The 25,098-nt window shown below is 47.3% G+C and overlaps 1 protein-coding gene across 1 annotated transcript in view; it reads left to right on the forward strand.

Moving 5' to 3' along the window:
* Nucleotides 1–10,581, forward strand: part of PAPPA (pappalysin 1) — a 259,119-nt gene extending 248,538 nt beyond the window's left edge. Inside the window, exon 22 of the mRNA XM_018052683.1 lies at nucleotides 8,776–10,581. Within this exon, the coding sequence (XP_017908172.1) occupies nucleotides 8,776–8,883 (108 nt within the window). The 3' untranslated portion in view covers nucleotides 8,884–10,581. The remainder of the gene's footprint in view (nucleotides 1–8,775) is intronic.

Consider the following 25,098-nt stretch of genomic DNA (forward strand, 5'->3'; position numbering starts at 1 on the left):
ATTTGCTCAAATCTAAGTGAAAACCTGCTTTCTTGGGAAAGGGTATTGAAACCCCAGTGGAGCTCATTGGTCTAAGGAGGCTAGTGATTCTGTAAGATAGGGGAAGACAGTCAGGAGCTTTAGATGGGAAGCAGTCATCTCAGCAGAGCTGATAGAGGCTTGTTTGCAGAGTTGGGGGTGCATGTCAACAGCTCTAACGTCTCAGCTTAGCAACCTGAATGGTCCTCTGAAAAGGAGTCAGGATGGCATCGCATCTCTGCACACAGCTCTCTGTGCCTCTCCACTTCCCCAGAGTGAACACTGGTCCTCCCAGCAGCCTGCAAGGCCCTGAGTGCTCTGCCCACCCCAAGACCCCCACTATTGGTGCCTTCCTCCACTTCTCTCCAGCCCTCAGGACTCCTTGCCACCCTGCACACAGGCCAGACACCCTCCTACCTTCCAGCCTTCACCACGAGCTGTTCTTTTGGCCAAGAACATTCTTCTCCGTTCATCCTTATGACTCACTCCAAGTCTCTTGCCCAAGTTCTGTGTGTTCAACGTGCCCCACCCTGACCACCCGCCTTCCATCACCTCTGGCCCTTCTGCACCATTGACCTCGGCTTCCACGTCTTCCTTCCTTTCATAACACACATCACTTTGGCACATACTGTGAGAATGTATGTATTATTCGTTGCCTGGCTATTTCGATACCTCTTGCTGTTGGAAGAAAAATTTCATGAGAGTGAGAAGGTGCATTTATTTTCATCATTGTTATATCCCAAGTTCCCATGTCCCCTACTGCTGAGAACCTGCTATGTGATAGCGACTGTGCTAGGCCATGAGCAGAGGGGCCAGGCCCAGCCATGAGGTCATGGGGACCCATGGGCAGGCGCTGAAAGGCCAGGAAATGCTAATGGAGACCCAACAACTGAGGCCAATCACCAGAGCTCCTCAGAGAAGACCATGTTAGAGGTGAGGCGGGGAAGTCGCAGCAGGTCTTACCCAGGTAAAAGTAGTGAGGGGAAGGCCAGAGAGAAAGATGAGAGAGAAGCATGTTCCCGGTAGAGTGCAGAGTCTGTGCAAAGCCCAGAACAAGGGAACACAGTCAGGAAACTCTGATTCCCTGAAAAGGGCCAGAGCACAGTGCACGAGGTGAAGGCATGAGAGGTGAATCTGGGGCGCGAGCAAGGCTTCTATAAGCCACACTGGGGAGTCTGAACTTTATCTAGGGAGCGGTGGGAGTATTCGATGATTTTAAAGACTGAACCAGCCGAGAGAATCCTAGAAGGCTTCCTGGAAGAGGGAACACATGTGCTCAACTTGGAAGATTAGTAAGACAGTAGGCAAATGACTAAGCCAAATAGACTAATTCTTCCACCCACTGGTTTCTGGAGTGTTAGGATTTCCCCCACTTGGGGTGTAACTTTGACTTTTTTTTTTTCCTGTGGGTGAATTCAACACTCATTTCAAACTTGATCCTATGAAAAGAACCAGGCCTTTCTATCCCCCTAGAGTGACGATCATCACAACCATCATCAGTGGCATTACCACATCATCACCACTGTCACCGACATCATTTAGTGAGCACGAATTCTACACCAGGCCTTATGCAAGTGTTGTCCTTGATTTTATACTTTATCCAAAACACTTTTGCATGGCAGGACTGTTATTTCCTCTGTCTTATAGATAGGCAGACGGAATCCCCCTCCCTGCAAAGAAGTCCGCCTGCTAGCATTTCGCTACCTTACACTGCTCCACTGCGAACAACACAAGGACTCAGACCAGGTCTCCTTGTCTAACCGGGGGCACTCCTCCACATTACCCAGACTTCGCGCTTTCTCCTCCACCTACCCGCGTCTAAGCAAGCTTTGGCATTCCCTGACTGCTGCATGCCCCGTGCCAGGCACAGATCTGCACAGTCCCAGGGGAGCTATAGAGGAGCCCCAGCATCAGGCCTTGGTCTGCTTGAGGTCACTAAGTCTTTCCATCAACACTGCGGTGACCCAGAGACTCATGGTAGTGAAGCGAGTCGCCCAGGGCCCCGCGTGGGCGGGTGGACAGTCAGGCTTTCTGACCTTCACTGCAGCACGCCTCCCGCTCCCCCACGCCGCCCACCCTCTGCTGTGACCGCCCTGCTGAGTGAGTCAGAAGCCAACCTCAGACAGCCCTTCCGCCAGGCCCCCGTGGCATTGGCAAGGCTGCGTTCCTGAGCCGCTCACACGCGGGTGGAGGGGTTACCCTGGGCAGCTCACCCCTGGGTTGAAACCCCTGTGCTGAGCACGGTCTCCAGCCTAGAGGAAAAAGCGAGAACCTTGGCCTTCCATCACCGACCTGGGCTTGTTGACAGAATCCCAGAGTGGGTGGCCAAGCCGTTTATGGGACAGCCTAGCTGCACGATGCTGGGAATCCCAAATGTAAACTGGCCGCCGAGGCCTTGATGCCGTGGGTGGTAGGTTTGCTTGGGAGGCCATCCGGGGGAGAAGGTGGAAAGCTGCTCGGGGAAGCCGGGCATCTGGGAGTCAGGCTTGGAGCCAGCTTTATTGGGATGGGACTCGTCTCTACCAGACCTCAGCTTCTTCTTCTGTGAAAGGGGACCCTGCCTCCTGGGGGAACAGTGCCGGGGAGCAGTTACAAATTGGGGCGCAGGTCCAAGGCGCCCTGCCAGACAAATGACTCACCTCTTCGCATCTTCATTCCCTCTAAGATGTAAAACGAGGATTGTGGGAATAGCTGCCTTATGAGAGCTGCTGGGAAGGGTGAGTAACGGGGCGCCAGGTACCATAAGAGGTAGGAGGCGAATGACCATTAAACACGCCCCGTAGCACTCGGCCGGGATGGGGGACGGAGCGCTGCCTTCCCCCTCTTGTTCGGGCTTGCCGATAAGTTCTTGGTGTCCAGAGTGGGGGCTTAATATCCTGCAGCATCTAGCAGGTTGACAAGTAGTGAGTTCCAGGGCAGGTCTGAGACAGGCCGAGACCTCTATTTTACCATCTGTAAGCTGGGTAGCTAGAGGACAGCAGCCTCTCGAGCCTGGGTGGAGCCACGTGGGAACCATCCTGCACGGTGGCCTCAGGCAGTGGCTGCGTGTGTGTGCACACAGCCGTGGACCGGACCTGGGCGTGTCTCTTCCAGGTCAGACCAGGGGACACCTGCGGGAGTGGGTGGGGCAGGCGGGCTCCACCTTCTCTTACGAGTTGTAGATGCCCAGTCAGTAAGGATGCCTGTGAGTAGAGACCCCCGAGGCAGGCTCTGAACAGGCAGGTCACGGAGAGGCGAGAAGAAGGGCAAGATACCACGCTTGTCCTCCACACCGGGACCTCTGCGGGCTGGTACGGAGGTGGCATTGCTCCTCACCAGATCCCTTGTCTCACCGATGGGGAGTCCAGCTCCATAGGTACCTACCTGCCGAAGGTCGAGCAAGGTGCTCCCAGGGCCCTAGCAAGGGCTCCGTTGATGCGCCTGCATTTACAAGCATGGAAGGGCACAAGGAGCATCCCCGATCGTCCCCCTGAGACCAAACCTTCTAGACTTTGTTGTGTTCCGACTAAGGTTCCTGCCCTGCGGATCCAGACCCATGTCTTTAGGGGAACGCTGAAACTGCCTGGGCCGGGCCAGGAGGAAAGCATGTGAACACATCAGGCCCCACACAGCCAGGGTGCCCGCACGGACCTGAGAAGCTCCCTGGTATCATAGGGCCCTGCTGGCTGATAACTCTGGAGAAGCCCCTGGGACTGGAGTGGCAGAAAGGGGGATGTGCAAGGCACAAGCTGTGGAGAAGGGCAGCATTTCCTGGTCTTTTCTGCCCAGGGCATCGCCTTCCACCTTTCTGGGGCTGAGAAGGAGTCTCAGACAGAAGGGAAGGTAGAGATCATTAAAATCAATTCGGTGTACAGATAGGGAACCTGAAGCCCGAGAAGGGAGGTGACTTGTATGAAGTCACGCAGCACAGGAGTGCAAGAGCAGAGGCCCCCTGACTGGTGTCCCTGGGTATTTGTGCTTTCATATGTCCCTCCAGTCATGGGTCCTTTGAATGCCTGCCACGTGGTAGATGAAGAGGTCAGCCACAGACACGGGGACTTCCCTGGTGGTCCAATGGCTCAGATTCCACGCTCTCAATGCAGGGGGCCTGGATACTATCCCCGGTCAGGGAACTAGATGCCACGTGCCACAACTAAACAATCTCACATACCGCGGCTAAGACCCAGCACGGCCAAATAATACGTATTTTAAAAAGCAACAACACAGACATGGCCCCTGCCCAGACAGCACAGGCATACAGGCGCAGACGTGACTCCGTCCAAGAATGGCGTAGGGATAGAATGCTAGGGTATGGGAGGAGCGTGATGGTCCCGTCTTAGGTCAGGCTAAGGAGGCAGGAGGCAGGGCTTGCAGTAAGACCTGGTGGATGAAGAGGAGCTGGCCAGGAAAGCACAGGAGCAGGGAGGAACAGGAACAGCTGAAGACTTAAACCCAAGAAAACACCTGGAGTCTTTGAGGAAACAGGAAACAAACAAGCCGCAGAGAGCGAGGGGATGAAGGGAACCAGATGAGGTCTAAGAAGGGTGTGGAGATCAGGCAAGGCCTTGAACTCTCACTAAGGACTTTGTGTCTTATCCTAAGAGACGGAATCTGTTGCACGTTTGCCTGGGTGAGGTGCAGCAGGAAGCAGGAGAGAGAAACCATATGTGAGGCTGTCCCGAAAGAATCGTGGAGCCCAGTGGGAAGAGTGAGAGAATACACTGTGCAGAAGATGGGAGCGGCCACCGGGTCATCCTAACACTAGAACGCGGGCAAGGGGATGGAACGGGCCCGGGGGAAACCGAGGCCGCTCACGTCGGGGAGGAGGAAGGCAGGAAGGGGGTCACAAGCAGGAGGTACAAGCCTGTGGGAAGCCGACTCAGCATTGAGCGACCCGGGTGTTAGACCGCGTTCTGGGAGGTTTTGCATCTTTTCTGTTGAGTCCTTGCAACCATCTGAACTGCAGTAGAGGAAGTCCCCTACATACGAACCTTCAAGGTGCAAACTTGCAAAGATGGGAACGTGCATCTGGTTCCAGCGAGGAACCAGAACCTGTGCCATCGACGTCGGGCGTGAGTGGGATTGCAGCTTGCCTCTTCCTCTGTCTCCGATCACTGATGATCCTTCAATTTTCCCTCCAGGCAGTAACTCTTCTTGCCTGTTCACTCCATGCCAGCCCCTGTATGCCAGTCATTGAACTATGGTACTTTTCAAGTTTCTGTACTGTAGGATTAAAAATGTTTTCTTTTTGTGTTTGTTTATGTATTAATTGTGCAGAAAGTATTATAAACCTGTTACTGTACAGTACTATATAGACGATTGTCTATATAGTACTAGAGACAATTGTTAGTTGGGTACCTAGGCTAATTTTGTTGGACTTAGGGTCACACTAGACTTAACAAACGTGCTCTGGGAATGGAACTCATTCGTATGGAGAGGACTTGCTGTATTTGTTTTTTTCATCATCGTTTTCTAGATACACAAATTCAGGGTGATGGCAGTGAAGGGGTTTTTCCCACAGTTGTTCAGCGAGTATGAGGCCTTACTGAAGTCTTCAGCAAGTAAGGATGCTAATCCAGGCCTCTCTGCTCACAGGGTCTCCCCACTGGACCTCAGCTATTAGATCTGGACCTGGCTCTGCCCTCAGTCTCCCCACTTTGGAGGATTTTCTCTAGGTCTCTCCCAAGTCTAACGTTCTCTGCTTCTTAGGGCGGTGAAGAAGTTGTGGAAGAACATGTAAGATGGGACGGTACAGCCCCTGCACACTCATGGAGGCTGGGGAATGTCCTGGAATCAGGGCACCGTGAGCAGCTGAATGCAGCAAGGCTCTGCATGGAAGGGGTAGCTGTAGGGGTGCTCACCAGGGCATCCCAGACCTGTGAGCTGGAACTGAAGAGGGAAATGAGGAGTTGCATTAGCCATATTGCAGTGAGAGTCAGAGAGAGGGAGAAGCGAACAGACCTGCATCCGTATTCTGCAGCTTAGATGCTGGGGACACAAGAGTGAGCAAGGCTGACACAGTCCCCGCCTTGCTTACCGAGAAAGAGGCACACCCGGCATGCGGCAAGTATTGCTTGCTACGCTCATTTTATCAGCTAGTTCATTACCCCTTGTCACAGCCACTGGAGGGGCATGCTTTCGCCTCTTCCCTTTTAGGAAAGATCACTGAGGCTCAGAGAAATTGTCACCTATTCAAGGTCACACCTCAATTAGGTGAGAGAGCTGGGGCTTCAACTTCAATCTTCTGGTTCATTCTTACACTTTTAAATTATTGAAAAGTTGCAGGATGGAGAGAGGTTGGGGAGGCAAAGAGGGAAGAAAGAAGGACACGGAGCAGGGAGAAAAAGTGTTCAGGAGAACGAGCCCACAGCCAGAGGGACAAAGATGCTCTCTGAGCCTTGTGAGCACTCGAGACCCTGCCCAGGCAGGAGGTGAATGAGGCCATTACATCCATCTGCGCAGATGGGGTCCCTCTGGGGAAAGCTCTATGCAAATGTCATGATGCAATGAGGTGAAATCCACTTGCGTCAGCCCAGGCTGGGGCTCAAGCAGGGACCGCTCTGTGCTCTTTGCAAAGACAGATCCTTTGCCGTGTTGGGAGGACGTTCACTCTGCTGGGCTCTTTCTCACAGTTTCTAGAAAGGAAAGCCAGCCCAAGATCACAAAGCATGTGAAGGGATGGACTGGGAAATGAAATTTGGGCCTCTTATTTTTTCTTTTTCCCCAATTTTATAATCTATACATATATCAAAGTGTCACGTCGTGCACTGCTCACTTTTTCTTATGCTAAAATCTGCTCCTAGGACCGACCCCTCAACCTAGTTTTCTGCAAAAAAATTCTCTCTGTGAAATGTTCCCCTCCAGGATTTCAGGCGCTCTAGAACAGGGGTCCCCAACCTCTGGGATCTAATGCCTGACGATCTGAGATGGAGCTGATGTAATAATAATGGAAATGAAGTGCACATTAAATGTAATGCATTTGCATCATCCCCAAACCATCCCCCACCACCCAGGACCATGGAAAAACAGTCTTCAACGAAACTGGTCCCTGGTCCCAGAAAGGTTGGGGATCATTGTCCTAGAAGGTGGTCAGAGCTTGCTGGCAAAAGCTTTTGCCCTTTTCATAATCCCCAAATCAAAATTACCAATATGTGCAAAGAGGTAGGTTTTCCTAAAGGACATTATCGCATTGTTTATACCAGTGGATCACCACAACAGTCCTAGAAATTAGATATTCCATTGTACAAATCTCTTAACCAACTCTCATGTGGTACATGACAACTTTTCACCCATGATTTCATTCAGCCCTCAGAGTCCACAGTGCAAGGCAGGTCTGATTCTACTGACTTCACAGCTAGGAGGAACCTGAGGCTCGGGGAGAGGTTGCTTCAGTCAGTTCAGTTCAGTTCAGTTCAGGTGCTCAGTCGTGTCCGACTCTTTGCAACCCCATGAATCGCAGCATGCCAGGCCTCCCTGTCCATCACCAACTCCCAGAGTTCACCCAAACTCACGTCCATCGAGTCAGTGATGCCATCCAGCCATCTCATCCTCAGTCATCCCCTTCTCCTCCTGCCCCCAATCCCTCCCAGCATCTGAGTCTTTTCCAATGAGTCAACTCTTCGCATGAGGTGGCCAAAGTATTGGAGTTTCAGCTTCAGCATCAGTCCTTCCAAAGAACACCCAGGGCTGATCTCCTTTAGGATGGACTGGTTGGATCTCCTTGCAGTCCAGGGGACTCTCAAGAGTCTTCTCCAACACCACAGTTTAAAAGCATCACTTCTTCGGTGCTCAGCTTTCTTCACAGTCCAACTCTCACATCCATACATAACCACTGGAAAAACCATAACCTTGACTGGATGGACCTTGGTTGGCAAAGTGATGTCTCTGCTTTTGAATGTGCTGTCCAGGCTGGTCGTAGCTTTAGAGGTTGCTTGCCTTACTTTAAGTACTGGGTTTGTCACTTATTGGTTTGGGCTTCCCTGGTGGCTCAGAGATAAAGAACCCGCCTGCCAATGCAGGAGCCGCAGGAGATGGTTTGATTTCTGGGTTGGGAAGATCCCCTGGAGGAGGAAATGGCAACCCACTCCAGTATTCTTACCTGAGAAATCCCATGAACAGTGGAGTCCGGTGGGCTACAGTCCATAGGGTCGCAAAAAGCTGGACACGACTGAAGCAACTAACCACCACCACCACCACCACCACTTTGGGCAAATGCCTGCCACTTTCTGAGTCTCAGTTTCCCCACCTGTAAAAGGGCGGTTGTTCTAGTGCCTGTCTTACAGAGGTGGACTTCCCTGGTGGCTCAGACGGTAAAGTGTCTGCCTACAATGCAGGAGACCTGGGTTCAATCCCTGGGTTGGGAAGATCTCCTGGAAAAGGAAATGGCAACCCACTCCAGTATTCTTGCCTGGAAAACCCCATGGACGGAGGAGTCTGCTAGGCTATAGTCCATGGGGTTGCAAAGAGTCGGACACGACTGAGCGACTCCACTTTCACTTTACAGAATTGTTGAAGAATTCAGTTCTTTCCTGGTTGTAAAGCATTTAGCACATTGCCTGGCCTGTAATACATGGCCCTGAAAACGTAAACAGCTATGATAATGCCCATGGGATCCTGATAGACCTTATCATAAGGCTAGCAAGAAGCGGAGGCATGACTTGGACTTGAATCTGCTGCCCCAACACCCAGTGATGAACCCTCTGCCCTGCACTGCTTCTCTAGAAGTTTCTGTTTCAGCCCCAAGCACCTGACTCATCTCTTCTGCCTTTCTCTCTGCAGGTCACACCCTTCCCCATGTCTTGTGACCTACAGGGTGACTGTGCTTGCCGGGACCCCCAGGCCCAAGAACACACCCGGAAAGACCTCCGAGGATACAGCCATGGCTAAGGAAGGACAAGGAGTTGTCAAAGAATTCCCAACGCCAGGACCCGCATCCCTTTGGTATTGATTTCACAGTCAGCTGCTCCACGGAATGGCCTCTCCACACCAGGGATCCTTAGCACCCAACCGGTCTGCCTTTAATTTCACCCAGGAAGGACTCGGAGTACAGGCGTGTGAACCAAGTCTCGCCATGTTGAATGATGGAATGGAATCCCATCTCAAAGTCTTAGAAAGGTTGCACGTACAGCGTGCAGTCCCTGAGCCTCCTAAAATTCTAACCATTTGTCACACGACTGCAGCGAGAAACATATTCTGTATCTAGGAGTGTGCCCATCTGTGGTTAGCAGGCATGCATGCATACGCACCCATGCAGACACCCGTGGGAGGGCAGTTTTGGAGACTGAGCAGAGAGAGACGGGGCCAGACTCAATCCTTTCTCTCCCAGGCTCCAAACCATCACTGTCCTTGGGAGAAAGAGAGTTACAGAAACTGCTAAGACCAAGTGTTAAATGCCAACATAGCTCACAGCCTGAGGCTTAGAATATGTAAGGTGTGCTTGAGTGCGCAGTCCTCTGGGATTGGAGGTGAAATGGTCTCTGATCACCTCCCTTCTAGGGAAGTAGGACCTGAGGAAGAGGTAAAGAATCCAAGGTATGCGAAGCCCCCAGGGTTCGAGGCCAAGCTGGAAATGGCTTAGGATTGCAATGTCAAGGTATTATAACAGACCCCGGCTTGAGGCCATAATATCCCCCACACCCCCCACATCTTGCCTTGGGACCACACTTGCTGCTACCTTCCCGGCTGTTCTGTCCTATACATTGAGTACCCCACGGTGGTAGGACTAGGTGAGGAAAAACCCCCACACAACCAAACTGTCTGCCTTAAAAGTGACCCACATTTTCCCACAGCTCCTCACTTCTTAGTCCTTCTGCGAGGGAAAACCCCTCATTGGCCCGCATGGTGAGAAGTGAAGGCCCCCTGGGTGGGCTTCTCATCCTGGAAGGGAATTGAGGGGCTTCAGATGCTGGAACCCTCACCAAGAGTCCAGAATGTCTAAGCCAGTGTTAGATTTTATAAGCAAGAGGAACAGTGTTACGTTTCTATGATGCCGGAACCCTCCGGAGACTGTTGGGATGGCAGGGACTCTTGGGTTAGCATCCTTATCCAAGTCTTCCTGCCCCTCCAAGGCGAGAGCAGGCTTTGGGTCCGAGGACCTCATCGTGCCCTGAGTAGCAATAGTTCTGGAGCAGAGAAGCATCTCGGATGGGATCCACACCTGGACTGTGGCTCTAGAGGGGCCTTCGGGGGGCAGCCCAAGGGTTCCCAGCCTCGGTCCCTAACCACCCAGCATGGTCATCATGCCTTCCACACAGCCTTTGGCTCCCATACTCCCATCCACCTCTGTCCTAGGGTGGCCCTTCCCTCTCTCCCATGTTCAGCCTCCAAAAGTTGAGAGAAAATTAGCCAGATGCTCACAGAAGCCCTTACCTCTTTGGGGCCCTCTTTGTTCAGCCGGTTACCTGTCCACTCCTTTTGAAATTAGTCAGGGAGGTGAGGAATACAGAATGAGGTGGAAAGAAGGCTGACATTTGACCTGATCTCTGAAACTGAGAAAGTAAGATGAAGGGAGGGTCTAAGGTAGAGATATTGCATAAATATTGCCACAGATCATCTCAAATCTAGTGAAGACAACCAACCAAAAAACAAATAGCATAGAAATGGAAGATACCAAGCACGTGGGCTGACTCTCCTCATTCCTGCAATCCAACACAGGCGCTGTTCATCAACTGGAGCCCCCCCCTTTTTTTTTTCCAATGGGGACCAAAAATAACTTCAGAAACCTTCCTACTGTTCTGTCTCCCAGCAGCAGCTAGCTGCTGACCAAGAGCATTTGAGAAGACGTCTGTTGGCCATCTGTGGTCTGTTACATTAATAAATATATCAAGGTGCTTTTCGCACAGCTGCCCACAAATAAGGACGCAGTGCTTATATAGTTTTGTGTGGCTTATTCCATGCTACAGTCTCTGAGATTGGGTTCCAGGCATGCCATTGTTAAGGCCTGACTCAGATCCATTATATTCCCTTCTTACAAACTTGTATCTCATTTATACTGAGGGCATGTTTTTTTTTGTTTGTTTGTTTTTTCCTTTAATTACCAGGGCCAATCTTTGGCAAGAGAATAATAATTGTATAAGCATCGATTCCATTTTGTACCCCTCTCCAGTATCTTAGAACTCTTGCCAACTCTTCAAGTCCCCTCATGCCCTTGCTGAGTTATCAACCTGAGTGGTGCTAGATGGGAAGGAACAAATGAGGTAAGATGTTAACAGAGTTGGCTCTCCCAGTTGCTTTTTTTAACATCAGCAAGGAGCGCAAAGAGCCTGGGAGACCTAAAGACAACATTCCCAATGGAGGGGTGGCAGGAACCAGAGCAGAACCTCACCAGCTTCCTTCCAGTCCACCCTAAAGCTCTTTCCTCCTCCATTCTGCAGCTGGCTTCTACCTTCAGAGTCTCAGATTGATCAAGCCCTTCTCAGCAAAGTGTTTCTCAGTCTCCTCCTCACCATCATTCAAACCTGCTACTCACAAATTCCTATTTGCCAGGGATATTAGGTAGCAGAGGCTGCCTGATGGGTGGGCAGCCTCAGTCCCACGTGCAAGGTGTCACTAACAGGTCCTTCTCACACCTTAGCGGAGGAAGTTAGCTCTGGGTATGCAGTGCACTTGTACTCGGCTTTAATTTCTTTCTGGGTATAAACTCATCCTCTCACCCCTTTATCAGCTCCAGTTTAGGACAGTGGAGTACTCACAGGAGGAGGCTCTGAAGCTCTATTGTCTATCAGCAGCTCAGAGGTCCTAAAGCACTTGGCGGTTCTGAAGATGGATTCACTTCTTCAGAACTTTCTTCAGAACGTGGAGGTTCTGAAGAAGGATTAGCCTGTTAACAGCAAGAAAGAAAAGATAAGGTGGATAGTTCACCAAGCCTTCTCTTAGGAAGACTTTCTGAGCCACAGCCCTGCTAGCTGCCACAGGACCTGTGTTAGCCCCTAGATTCTGTGCCAACCACCTCTTAAGGGAAGACGACCCTTGGGAAGTCCGTTCTGGAGGCTGAATGGGGGTGTTACGAAAGGGGGAGATGAGCAGTTGTAACTAGCAGGGCTCTGAGGATGGAGGGTATCAGCTGCTTCTCTGGGCTTCAGCATGCTGAGTCACTGCCTAGACAGTGCTCTTGGTCTCTTTCCCACCTTGGCCAATGTTTCGATGCTATTTGTTGAAAATAATTCTTTGAGACAGATTCTGGCTACCTCCCTTCCAGGTTTGGTTTAACTTGGTTCTGTCAGTTTGTTATAGGTCTTACCTGTGTTGAGAAAGGAAAGAAAGAGAGGAAGAAAAGAGAAAAAAAGAGGGGAAAAGAGGGAAGGAAGAAAGGAAACCATAAATTCAGGTTAACAGATTTGAAGTTTTTGTGTTGTGTGTTTTGTTTTGTTTTTTTTCTCCTCAAACTACTTCAAAGTAGGGAAAATATAAAAGAAGAAATGGATGGTGACAAAGCTGCACAGACAGAGGTTAATAGACAAGGAGATTAAAAAGTAAAGCATGAGTAAAAATAAGAATTTTGAGAAAACCTATTTTTGTGATTCCTGAAGAACATTCTTTATTCTACAGACTGAGCAGGTAGACACAGTCTAAAGATTTCCCTAGCAGGAGTAGAGTGGGGTTTTGTATCGCTCTCTGTTCTTTTCTGGACATTGTGGTAGGTTCAGGAAATAAGGCATCTTTCCCCTTAATCTGTAGTTGATATTGTTGGGGGTGGGGGGGGTGCATTTTGTCTATTTGTTTGGTTGTCAATCAGTAATAGTAGGGAGTGGGGAGGGCTTGAAATTGTTGTGTTGGTTTTTTTTTCCAATATTAAGGGGACGTGCTGTGTTGCGCTTTTCACATTATAAAGTGTTTGTATTTGCCGTTAGAGCACTGGGCTTTATGAAGTCTGCACTTAGAATCACACTGCACAGTCCACTTTCCTAGGGAGCTGCTACATGACCAGACAGGTAATTCCCATGGTTTTCGAGAAACAGAACTAACCTAGCAAACAACAGGCATGAAACTAAACAGCAAACGAATCAAAGCCTATTCTTGGCAATCTGCTCACGTTTTGCCAAATTCCTCCCAACTGTTTGATCTTGAAGAGCAATGTGTAATAGCCAAGAGAGGAATTATGTCCCCCGAGCGAGAACGCAGAATTCTTGACTCCAGGCAGCAGTTTGCTCAGTGACCTTAAACAAGCAATGACATCGCCTCTCCATTTGCCTCAGTTTCTCCAGCTGCAAAATGGGGATAATACTACTTAACCTACCTCACAGTGGGAGGGCAGGGGATTGTGAGGCCCTGAGGCTTCTAAGGGGCTGTGGCAATCTACGAGAGCCAATCTGTGACAGCCTGACGCAGAGTCGATGGGTTATTTTTCAAGAATGCACAGGCCCACCGGCCACTTAAGAAAGACAGGGAGTGCTCATTCGGTATTTCAAGGAATGGGAGTGAGCTCCTAGATTAGAACCCACCTAGAGAGAGGCTTGCATTTGAGAATATTTTACTTGCAGATAAGTTGGACTTTCTCCCCCTTATTCGGGCCTTTAGCAGTTCTGTAATTTGATTAAAAACAAAAACAAAAAAATAGTGACTTCCTACAGTATAAAAGTCAGTTTATGTTTATTCAAGACTTCCAGGCCACTTCCAACTTTACAGAGGAAGGGAGTCCCTTAGTTCTCTTTTTCTTCTCAGACTTAAAATTCCACATTGAGTGTTCCATTAAAAGAAGATACGGCATTCTGAGTGCAAACTCGGGGCTTCTTAAATTCTACACCAGCAGTCAGTGAGGAGAAGTTTGAACAATTAATTGACTTGCTTTCTTGGGTCTCTATAATCAATAACCTGTCCGCAGATATCTATCTATATAAAGATATTATATATAAATATAAATTTACATATATATGCACATGTATATATAGTTGTACATATATGTGTGTATATATATACTTAAATGTAATATTTACAAAATAAAACTGTGATCTCGTCTAGAGAAAATGTATTCATATTACAAGCGGCTCTTCCATATTTATGTATCATATTATACCTTTTTATTATTGTTATAATTATTATGGGTATTTCTAATGATGATGATGTTGAAATCTGTTTGGCATCTTCTGGAAACTACCAAAAATGACTCTCCATTGACATGCTTAAAAATCTGTTCTCAAGAAAATTCTACTGGCCTACTATAAAAAAAAAAAAGAGAAAAGAAAAAAAAAAAATCTAATCACCAAAAACAAAACACAACTCCAATCCTTTTTCTGTACCTCACGCGCATAAATTTGCTGCTCCTTTTTTGGGTTTTATTTTTTCCTGTTTATGTGTTTTTATGGATCTAAGTTAAGTCTTTCAGCAATATATAAAAAAATGTAAATAGTAAACTTTATTTATTAAGAATGTCATCTTTTTTTAATTTATATTTACACAATTGTGCATCTAATTTATTTTTTCTATACGGTTTTAAATACGCAGACATATTTTGCTGTTCATGATATTTTTATCCTGTTCTCCTGGATTTGTTTCTCCATACTGTTTTCTCTGGTCTTAATTACAGGTTGGATCTCACGAAAAAATAATGTCAAAGACAGAAATATTTTGCCACTGTTGATTACTATACCTTAAAATTCTATATTATGAAAATATATAATAGCTTGTATGCTTCAAAAATAGTGGTGTGGTTGTTGTCTGTTGTGGAAATCTACAAGAGTCTCACAAATACACACTAGCATAATCTAAAAGACTTGCATATACACAGAAACACGGAATTGAATACCAGGGCCTAGAATTATAAGATCAATGGTAGCATGAATTTGAATCTAATATACACCCTCTCTCCTACAGAAATAATTCCTGAAAGCACCTATACTTTACATATACAATTGGAAACATTCTTACATGTTCCAAGAAAGTTCAGTTTTCATATCACTTCTAGTTGTATCTAGTTTTTTGGATGCTATATTCAATGATATCCTTCAGTATATTCATTATTTTTTTTTCTTCATAATTGGACACTCAGTCATCCAGTTTTCAGAACTGGAAGCTGAAACCAAAGTTCTGCTCTTTTCAATCTGCCCATGGGATCTCGTCTTTTGGTCTCATCACCACGTAGTAGCTATGTGATCTTTGGAAAGGTATTTAATTGCTTTAAGATTTAGTTTTCCTATCTATACAATGGAAATAATCAAAGTACCCACCCATGAAGTTGTTATTAGAGTGAGCTAAGATAAATATCAAAGATTATAGAGCTGTGCCAGACATGGTTTATATTAACTCTTGTTATGATTATTATGAGACACGGCTGCTTATGACAAGTATCAGTAAATGAACTGATTTTTCTAATATCTAAAAGCATAAAAACAAGGTTCATAAAGGCACTCAAGTGCTTGCACAGGCAATGTATGCACTGTATTCTGAGCTATAGACTGGCAGTGCCACCATGACATAGGTTTATCTGCGGCTACTTGAACTGCTGAATTCTGCACAGAAGAGTCGTTTAGGGACACCAGTGTGAATGCCATAAAAGGGCAGAGAGAGAAGCCAAGAGCTACCCATGGCAGGTGTTTTGGACTCTTTACAGGCACAGTCCACTGAGAGACATGAGACAGCGCTCCAAATAATTTAACAAGAGTCATTGCTGAATTCTATCAGATAACTGTTTCCAAAGTGAGATAAATTATTAAAGAGAATGTTTTACTCAGTTCTGTTCAACTCACTGTCAAGACTGAAATAAGACTTAAAGAATAGATTCATGAAAAGAGGCAGATATTTCCCGAAGAGATCAAGAGAGAACGTGTGTGTGTGTGTGTGTCCGTGTGCACGTGCCGATATCATGTGCCCTTTTAGTTAGTGTAGTTTGCAGGCAGTCAGTGGTTTTCAAACACTTGGACCATGCCATCCATTTTTTAAGCACAATATTTTGTGAAATACAAAAAGTGGAAGAGTTTCTGTAATCAAAGAGGGGATGAGGGGCCTTCCTAGTTATCCCATCTCTGTCTTCTCGAACAAAACCAGGATCATCCCAGCGCCAATTCCCTAGAGTTTGGGGTTCTAAAGAGCATGATGTAAAAGCAACCAATCTAATATTTTTTTACAGATGGGGAAATTGACAGAAGCTCAGTTAGAACTTGAATTTGTCCCTTGCCCAGAACCCCTAAGTAGGGGGCAGGTAACACTGCTGACTGACTTGCCACGATGCAAGTGGTATCTGGGATCTTCAGAAGCCGTGATCTATGGGGTTTCGAAAGACTACACTGCATGCCTAGAGATGAAATCAAGGGGGATTGGAGGCAGCAAAGGCCCATCATTTTTTGAGATTCTTTGTTTTTTCTCTGCTTGACACATAGCCAGCCATGGTCCACCCTGAGAGTAAGAGGTTTCTTCCCATATAGCACTCTGAGGCTGCACCATAGAGAATCCAACCCGAGCTACCTGCCTAAGTGCTTTCATTTCTCTCTTTAACCCATGGCTTTTCAAGCAAAGAAGAACTCTCAGAGGCTGCAGAGATGGTAACCATGTCCTTTCAACAACCTCTGGGGGTCAACTTGCTGAAACCACGGTACAAATAGATCCTTCCATATGTACATCATTTACTATATTTATTAACCTTTAAATATATTCATTTACCCAATTACATGTTGAAGAATGGTTTGTTGAGCCGTACTATATGTAGTGCATTAGATTAAGTAGAGACAAAAACGACGGCCCAGAGAGACAGCCACAGTCACAGCCCTCACAGGACGTAGTATCCAGATACAGAGAGAGACAAGCAACTCTCTCATTAGTGTACAGAGTCATAAATAGGAGAATCCATCCCAGAGGGATAATGGTAAGTGTTGCAGGCACAGTTAGTGCCACATGCACAGACCAAGAGGGTGAAATAGGACACGACCGTCTGGGGGAATGGCAAGGGTTCCGGTCATTGGAGTTGGATTGGTTATAAGAATAATCAAGGAACCACTCTGGGGAAGAAAGGCGTCATCTGATACCAGAGAGTTATACAGACACTCAGTTGCCAAGGGCTTTGCAATTGTGTGTCTTAGTCTGTGTTGCTTCAGAAGCACACCCCTAGGAAAGTAGTCTATCATATAATGATTTCAGTTGCCACAGACAGAGAAGAGGGGATGTGAAACAGAGATGGGAAGGTAACCAAGAGAGGATGTATTGTCAAACATGTTACTACTGTGAGCAACTACAGTTTAATCTCCTTAAACACTCTGAGCCAGTGGAGAACACACTCTCCAGAGTTACCCGACCTGAGATGCTGCAGAACTGGGATAGAGTCACTCCCTGGAGGGCTGCCCCTGGACCATTTATCCTTCACCACATGTGTATTTCATGCTTATGGGAAGAAGACACTCAGGGCATCAGAAAGGACTCTCAGGCAAAGAGATGTGGATACTGACCATGGGGATTTGGACCAGAATACTCAAGCTCAGAGAAGTGGGCAGGGATTCCCTGGACTCTGCTATAGCACTCAAGAGTTTGAACATCATTCTGAAGATGATGGACAGACATGCTCCACATTTTTAGGGAAAGGGAGTAAGAAACAAAATTGAAATTGTGAGGCAGACTGCTTTGTGGAGAACAAGGGTAATAGGGGAGAGAACTAGGATCTGCTGAGACCAAATGGGAACTGGAGCAATGGTCCAGGTGAGAAATGATCAGGTTGTGATGGGCAATAATGGAAAAAAAGCAGCTGGGATGAAGAGAGCAGCAGGTAGTAGGACAGCAAGCAGACATGCTCAGTCGCTTCAGCCGTGTCTGACTCTCTGCGACCCCATGGACTGTAGCCCGTCAGAGTCCTCTGTCCATGGGATTTCCCAGGCAAGAATACTAGAGTGGGTTCCCATGCTCTCCTCCAGGCGATCTTCCCAACCCAGGGATTGAACGAACCTGGTCTCCTGCATTGCATCCAGATTCTTTACCCACTGAGCCACCTAGGAAGCCCAAGTAGGATAACATAAGGGATTAATTTGATACTAATGACTAGAGGGGAGAAGTGGCATGATTTACCTAGAATGCACACACTTCACATGGACAACTGGAGAATCCAGGGTGTTTAGGGGCCGAATGTAGTCAGAAAAGGTATAAAGGCCATGAGGGGTCAAATAAGTAGCAATTAAGTTTTCCTGGGAAAGAAGCACTGCGTGCTGGGGCTACGTGTCATGACGGACACGTGTTGCATATTTTTCTTGTAACAGTTTAAATCCACAGAAAACTGCTCCCCTAATTAGCCTCCCTCGCTGAGTAAGAACATTCTGTCCACAGTTCACGATGTCCTCGAGTTCCAGTGAAGTTAGTGTCATGTGAGCAGAACATCCTAGGAACTGTGGCCTTTTCATCGCGATGGTCCAACCCCCTTTTTCAGACCTGCAGAACTCAAACTTCAGCATGCATCAGAACCCCCTAAAAGCCTTACTAAGATTTTACTTCAGAGTTTCTGATTCAGTGCTGGAGTAGGGCCCAAGAATCTGTATTTCTGAAAATTTTGTATGAGATACGGTTGCTGCTGATCAAGGGGTCACACTTGGAGAACCATAGATCCAACCTCTCAACTGTCCATGTGCACACACACCTAACTCTGCTAGGTAATGAGGATCCTGAAAGTTATGAGAGTTGTGGCTCAGCTGATAAAGAATCTGCCCACCATGTGGGAGATCTGGGTTTGATCCCTGGGTCAGGAAGATCCCCTGGAAAAGGACATGGCAACCCATTCCAATATTCTTGCCTGGAGAATTCCATGGACAGAGGAGCCTGGCAAGCTACAGTCCATGGGGTGGCAAAGAGTTGGACATAACTTAGGTGATTACCCTAAATGGGTAAAATAAACACCATATGGGCCTCAGGGAGTTTTCTGTCTATTGGTAAAGACATTCCACACCTGTTTTATAATATCAAAGGCCAAGCCTGAGAGGGACTCAGACTTAAGGATACGAAAGTGAAATCATGTTGAGTCTTTGTGACGCTGTGAGCTGTAGCCCACCAGGCTCCTCTGTTCATGGAATTCTCCAAGCAAGAATACTGGAGTGGGTAGCTGTTCCCTTCTCCAGAGATCTTCCCAGCTCAGGGATTGAACCCAGGTCTCCTGCATTGTAGGCAGATTCTTTACCATCTGAGCCACCAGGGAAGAAGGCAATGATCACATGGAGTTTCGAACATTGAGGAGGAGTGAGACAGACCAAGAAGGGAGAGAAGGGTGTTCCAGGCAGAGGGAGGAGCCTGGGTAAGAGCATGGTGGTGGGAGAATGCATGGTGAGGAATTTAGGTCAGAATACTGTCAATGCATGAGCAAGCAGAGGAGATGGGGCTGGAAAGGTGCCTGGAGGCTTCCTCAAGGAGCCTGGAGATGAGCCTTGAAGAACAAGCAGGGCTTTAGGAGAGAGAAGGAAGGGTAGTCTGGCTAGGAAAACCTCAGGTCTGTCTGACTTTGGGGACCCAGTGCTGCCTCCCTTATTTCCTCTTCCTTTTTCAAACAGGGAGCACACACATGTTGTCCTTTGACAGAAGTTCATCTAGGAGGTGGGGTCTTGCCCTATGGCCCCTCTCAGGAACCTGTCTGGGCTTCACAAGGAAAAGCAGCAGCTCATTCTCCTTGATACCTTTGCACTGTATGAACATTCCTTTCCAGGATTAAAGCCTGCCAAGTAACACAGACCCTGTTTAGGACAAGACATAACCAGATGTCTCACTTTCTCCAGTTCCTGGATAGACATGGGGTGTCCATCCTAGCATCCATTCATCTGTACACACATACACACATACACACACACACTCACACACACACCCTTTCTACCAGTACAGGCCAGGGAGGCAGAATTCCCAAGGACCAATTTCAAAACCTCTTCCCAAGCAGCCAAAGAGAAAACTTAGTTTCCAGACATTCAGTACACCATCCAAGACCCAAACCCAAAACCTTGATATTTCCCTTCCGCTAGGGGAATGGCTTTCTGTCAAGTCATTGCTAATTTTTCTCTGTGCTGATATTTTTAAAAAAATATTTTCCACGAAGCTCCCTGCCAAAGGCTTTCATCTCAAACATCTGTGGTTCTCTTGTAACTCATGTTAACACATACAAAGCATCAGTTGTTGGGACTCTGTTCACCTGTAAATTTGTCTTCAGAGCCTGAGATTTGGAAATAGGCTCACTTCTCAAGGACACAGCAGCCCGAAGTTTCAGATTCCGCCTACCGTGCAAGACTTGTCTGCTGCTCCCAACCCCCCTGCCACCTACCCACCCCTCACTTTATGCTCCAGCCAAACTGAACTCTCTTTGGTTCCTGTAACATATCGTGTCCTCCTCTCTAACCAGCCCATCCTAAAGGAAATCAACCCTGAATATTCATTAGAAGAATTGATGCTGAGGCTGAAGCTCGGATACTTTGGCCACCGGATGCAAAGAGCCAACTCATTAGAGAAGACCCGATGCTGGGAAAGACTGAGGGCAGGAGAAGGGGCAACACAGGATGAGATGGTTGGATGGCATCACCGACCCAATGGAGGTGAGCTTGAGCAAACTCGAGGAGATAGTGAAGGACAGGGACGCCTGGCGTGCTGCAGTCCATGGGGTCACAGAGCTGGACACGATTGAGTGACTGAAAACAACAAAATGTTCTCTGAGATCTGAGCTTCGGACTCGAGCTCTGTACTCCCTGGAACACTCTCCTCTGACTACAGAGCTCATTCCCATCCATCCTTTAGGCCTCAACTTAGATAAGTATATTAATATGTGTTAGTATCGCTTGCACTGATCACAGGCTCACTATATGCCTGACACGATATTCTCATTTTGTACATGAGGACTTGAGGCAAGACATTTTCAATAACGTTCCCAAGGTCATAAGACCATTGAGGGGTGAAATCTGAATGTGAACCCCCAACATAACTATGCCCAGTGATGCTCCTGGAAGTCTTACCCAAGCTCAACCAAGCCTAGAAGACCTGCGAGTCCCCACCAGCCTGTTTCCTCCAAAATCACCTCAGACTATACTAACTGTCCATTTACTTCTTCTGCTTCTCATTCAACTTATATCTCCTGGCTCACCATTGGTCTTCTGTGTTTGTTTGAGGAAGATAGGAATAAATTTGGACAGAGCATGTGTTAAGTGCCACTCATGATGCTAATCCAATTAGTGTTGTAAAACTCCAGGCTGTAACTAATTCAATTAAGAAAACATTTTTTTCAGCACTTTGGTGAAGTATACAAACACACACACACACACACACACACACACACACACACACATATCACATGTTAATTACCAAGTTTTTTCATTTTTTTCATTAAAGGTGCCCCAAAGACTTTCGATTGCTAAGGCTTAAGTAGGACAAGCATGTAGTTAGAGACAGAAAAGACGATTTTAAGAAATAATCAGTAATTCCAACACTTAGCACAGCCTGATTACCTGTGTCTTAATAAACACAGTCAAATATGGATAATGAAGTAGAAGTCTATGTTTAAAGTGTTGATGGTAGGTGGCGTGCTCAGCTGCTTCAAATGTGTCCAACACTTTGTGACCCCATGGACTGTGGCCCTTCAGGCTCCTCTGTTGGTGGCATTCTCCAGGTAAGAACACTAGAGTGGGTTGCCATTTCCTCCTCCAGGGGATCTTCCTGATGCAGGGATTGAACCCAAGTCTTCTGTGTCTCTTGCATTGGCAGGAGGGTCCTTTAGGCACTCGCGCCCCCTGGGAAGCCCAATGATAGGTGGGGAAATGGGTAAACAGAAGGAAATCTGAGCACCTGAGAAGGGGTTGTTATAATCAAAACTAGCCCACCTATCCAGGAGGTCTAGTGAGTTTTGGTTGAAAAATGGGTCTCAGCCCTCAGAGGCTCAGATGTGAGGGAGTGCCAAGCTTCTGTGCCCCAGGCTGGGGTGGGTTCTGCAAACTGGACCACCAGCTAGCAGCCAGGAGAATGAGGCAGCTTCCTGGGCTGACCTGCCTTCCCGCTCTTGACATCCTCAGGTTCTGAATGAGAGGGTTGGTTGGTTCTCAGGTAGTTAGCAGAGCTGACCACTGACTCGACACCTAGGCTTTGACGCCTCATTGTGTGAGCAAGATCTCCCAGACATCTGACCTCTCAACCACCGCCTGTTTAGGTCAGCTGGATATTTGGTTCTATTCTTTTTCATTTCCCCATGTTTTCTAATAAGGCCACACACACGCTTTTTCCTTCCCATCCAAAGCTGGCCATTCTTCCCTCTTCCTTTCTTCTGCCTTTTGCTTCTCTCCTTTGAGCTTCCTAGTCCAAGGCGATTGGTCAGAAATGTAAAGATAACAGGCTATCCTGCTACCAGAGTGATATTAATATATAAAAATCTCACTGCACTTATGCTATAGCCCAGCCTCCCCTGATGCCCCAGACGGCTTCGCATGACCTAACTTTGGCAGCGTCCAGCACAGTAGTCACTAGCACACATGTCTACTGAGCACTGAAAGAAACACGGCTAGCTTGAATTGAGACGTGCTGCAAGTGGAAGGAACACACTGGATATTAATGACTTAGTACCAAAGAAGAAATACTGAGAATTATTTATATTAGTCATATGTTGATGGGATAATATTCATAATATATAGTATTAAAGAAGACAGACACACCTTCCGTGATTTATGCTGTGGTTACATCTCTATAAACCCACCATCAGCTGAAAATGTCATCATAAATTGGAGATGCATTTAATACAGCTAACCTAGTGGACATCACAGGAGAAGGCAATGGCATCCCACTCCAGTGCTCTTGCCTGGAAAATCCCATGGATGGAGGAGCCTGGTAGGCTGCAGTCCATGGGGTCGCTGAGAGTTGGACACGACTCAGTGACTTCACTTTCACTTTTCACTTTCATGCATTGGAGAAGGAAATGGCAACCCACTCCAGTGTTCTTGCCTGGAGAATCCCGAGGGTGGTGGAGCCTGGTGGGCTGCCGTCTATGGGGTCGCACAGAGTCAGACACGACTGAAGTGACTTAGCAGCAGCAGCAGCAGCAGCAGCAGCAGTGGACATCATGCGCTTCCCTGAGGGTTCAGAGGGTAAAGAATCCACCTGCCAATGCAGCAGATGCAGGTTCAGCTCCTGGGGCGGGAAGATCCCCTGGAGAAGGAAAAGGCAACCCACTCCAGTATTCTTGCTTGGAGAATCCCACAGACAAAGGAGCCTGGTGGGCTACAGTCCAGGGGGTCACAGAGTCAGACACATCACAGCTTAGCCGAGCCTACCTTAAATGTGATCTGAACAGTGACATCAGCCTACAGGTGGGCAAAATCGTCTAACACTAAGCCTATCTTATAACAAAGTATTGAATATCTCATATCTTTGAATACTGTGTTGAAAGTGGGAAGCAGAATGGGTGCCTGGGTCCAGAATGGTTTAAGTGTATGGGCTGTCTCCCCTCTTGATTGTATACCTGACTGGGAGCTGGGGCCGCCACTGCCCAGCATCATAAAAGAGGGTCTTACAGCAAATGGCTGGCCTGGGAGAAGATCAGCATTCAAAATTCAAAGTATGGTTTCTACTGAAATGTCTATCACTTTTGAAAAAAGTGGAAGTGTTAGTCACTCAGTCATGTTCAACTCTTTGCAACCTCCTGGTTGGTAGTCAGTCAGGCTCCTCTGTCCATGGATTTCTCCAGGCAAGAACACTGGAGTGGCTAACCATTCCCTTCTCCAGGGGCTCTTCCCAACCCAGGGATAGAACCTGGGTCTCCTGCATTGCAGGCAGGTTCTTCACTGTGTGAGTCACATGGTAAAGTTGAAAAATTATAAGTCAGGGATCATCTGCATTATTAAATTTAAATTCATTCATTGCTTTTGAACTCTTTAAATATGGCTCCCCTGATAGCTCAGCTGGTAAAGAATCCACCTTCAATGCAGGAGACCCTGGTTCAATTCCTAGGTTGGGAAGATCCACTGGAGAAGGGATAGGCTACCACCAACCTAGAGAGCATATTAAAAAGCAGAGATATTACTTTTCCGACAAAGGTCCATCTAGTCAAAGCTTTGGTTTTTCCAGTAGTCATATATGGATGTGAGAGTTGGACTATAAAGAAAGCTGAGCACTGAAGAATTGATGCTTTTGAACTGTGATGCTGGAGAAGACTCTTGAGAGTCCCTTGGACTGCAAGGAGATCCAACCAGTCCATCCTAAAGGAAATCAGTCCTGGGTGTTCACTGGAAGGATTGATGTTGAAGCTGAAACTCCAATATTTTGGCCACCTGATGCGAAGAACTGACTCATTTGAAAAGATCCTGAGGCTGGGAAAGATTGAAGGCAGAAGAAGGGGACGACAGAGGATGAGATGGTTGGATGGTGTCACTGACTCAATGGACATGAGTTTGAGTAAGCTCCAGGAGTTGGTGAGGGACAGGGAGGCCTGGCGTGCTGCAGTCCATGAGGTCGCAAAAAGTCAGACACGACTGAGCGACTGAACTGAACTGAGGAGCCTGATGGGCTACAATCCATGAGGTTGCAAAGAGGTGGATAGGACTGAGCGAATTTCACTTTCACTAGAAGTTTTAAAATCACATATATGATCAACACTGTATTTCTATTGGGTGACACTGTTCTAATGGATACTTAACATTCAGCCTCAATTCTTGCTGCGCTCCCTACCACAATCCATGCACCTGAACTCATCTCAGGCCGTCTACCCTTGAACATCTTCTATCTCTACCCAGCCTTTATTTATCTGGAACATTTTTTCAATTCATTTACTCATCTTTTGGGCCAGAGCTCAGATATTATTTCCTTGGAGAATGTGGCACATGTTAAACCTTCCAAATTTGGGTTTAAGGGCCTATTTCTCTGACCCATCACAGCACTTGCCAGGGCGCTCTGAGTCTTTCTATCCCACTAGTCTGTAAGCAACAAGAGGGAAGCAACTGCTGCTATTCATGGGGCAGATTAGGTGTTCGAGAAATGCTAAAGGGATGAAAAAAGGAGGGACATCTGATCATACTGCCTCAAGAGAACCCGAAACCCTGCAGCAGGGATCAGCAAACTTCAGCCCATAGGACATATCTAGCCTGCCTCCAATTTTGTAAGTAATTTTTGGAGGAATAGAGCTATGCTTGTTCATTGACGTATTCTCTATGTCTACCTTTGAAGCAGAGTTGAGTAGTTGCAATGGAAATTGTATGGCCC

This window comes from Capra hircus, chromosome 8 (genome assembly GCF_001704415.2).
Source record: "Capra hircus breed San Clemente chromosome 8, ASM170441v1, whole genome shotgun sequence".
NCBI classification, from domain to species: Eukaryota; Metazoa; Chordata; class Mammalia; order Artiodactyla; family Bovidae; genus Capra; species Capra hircus.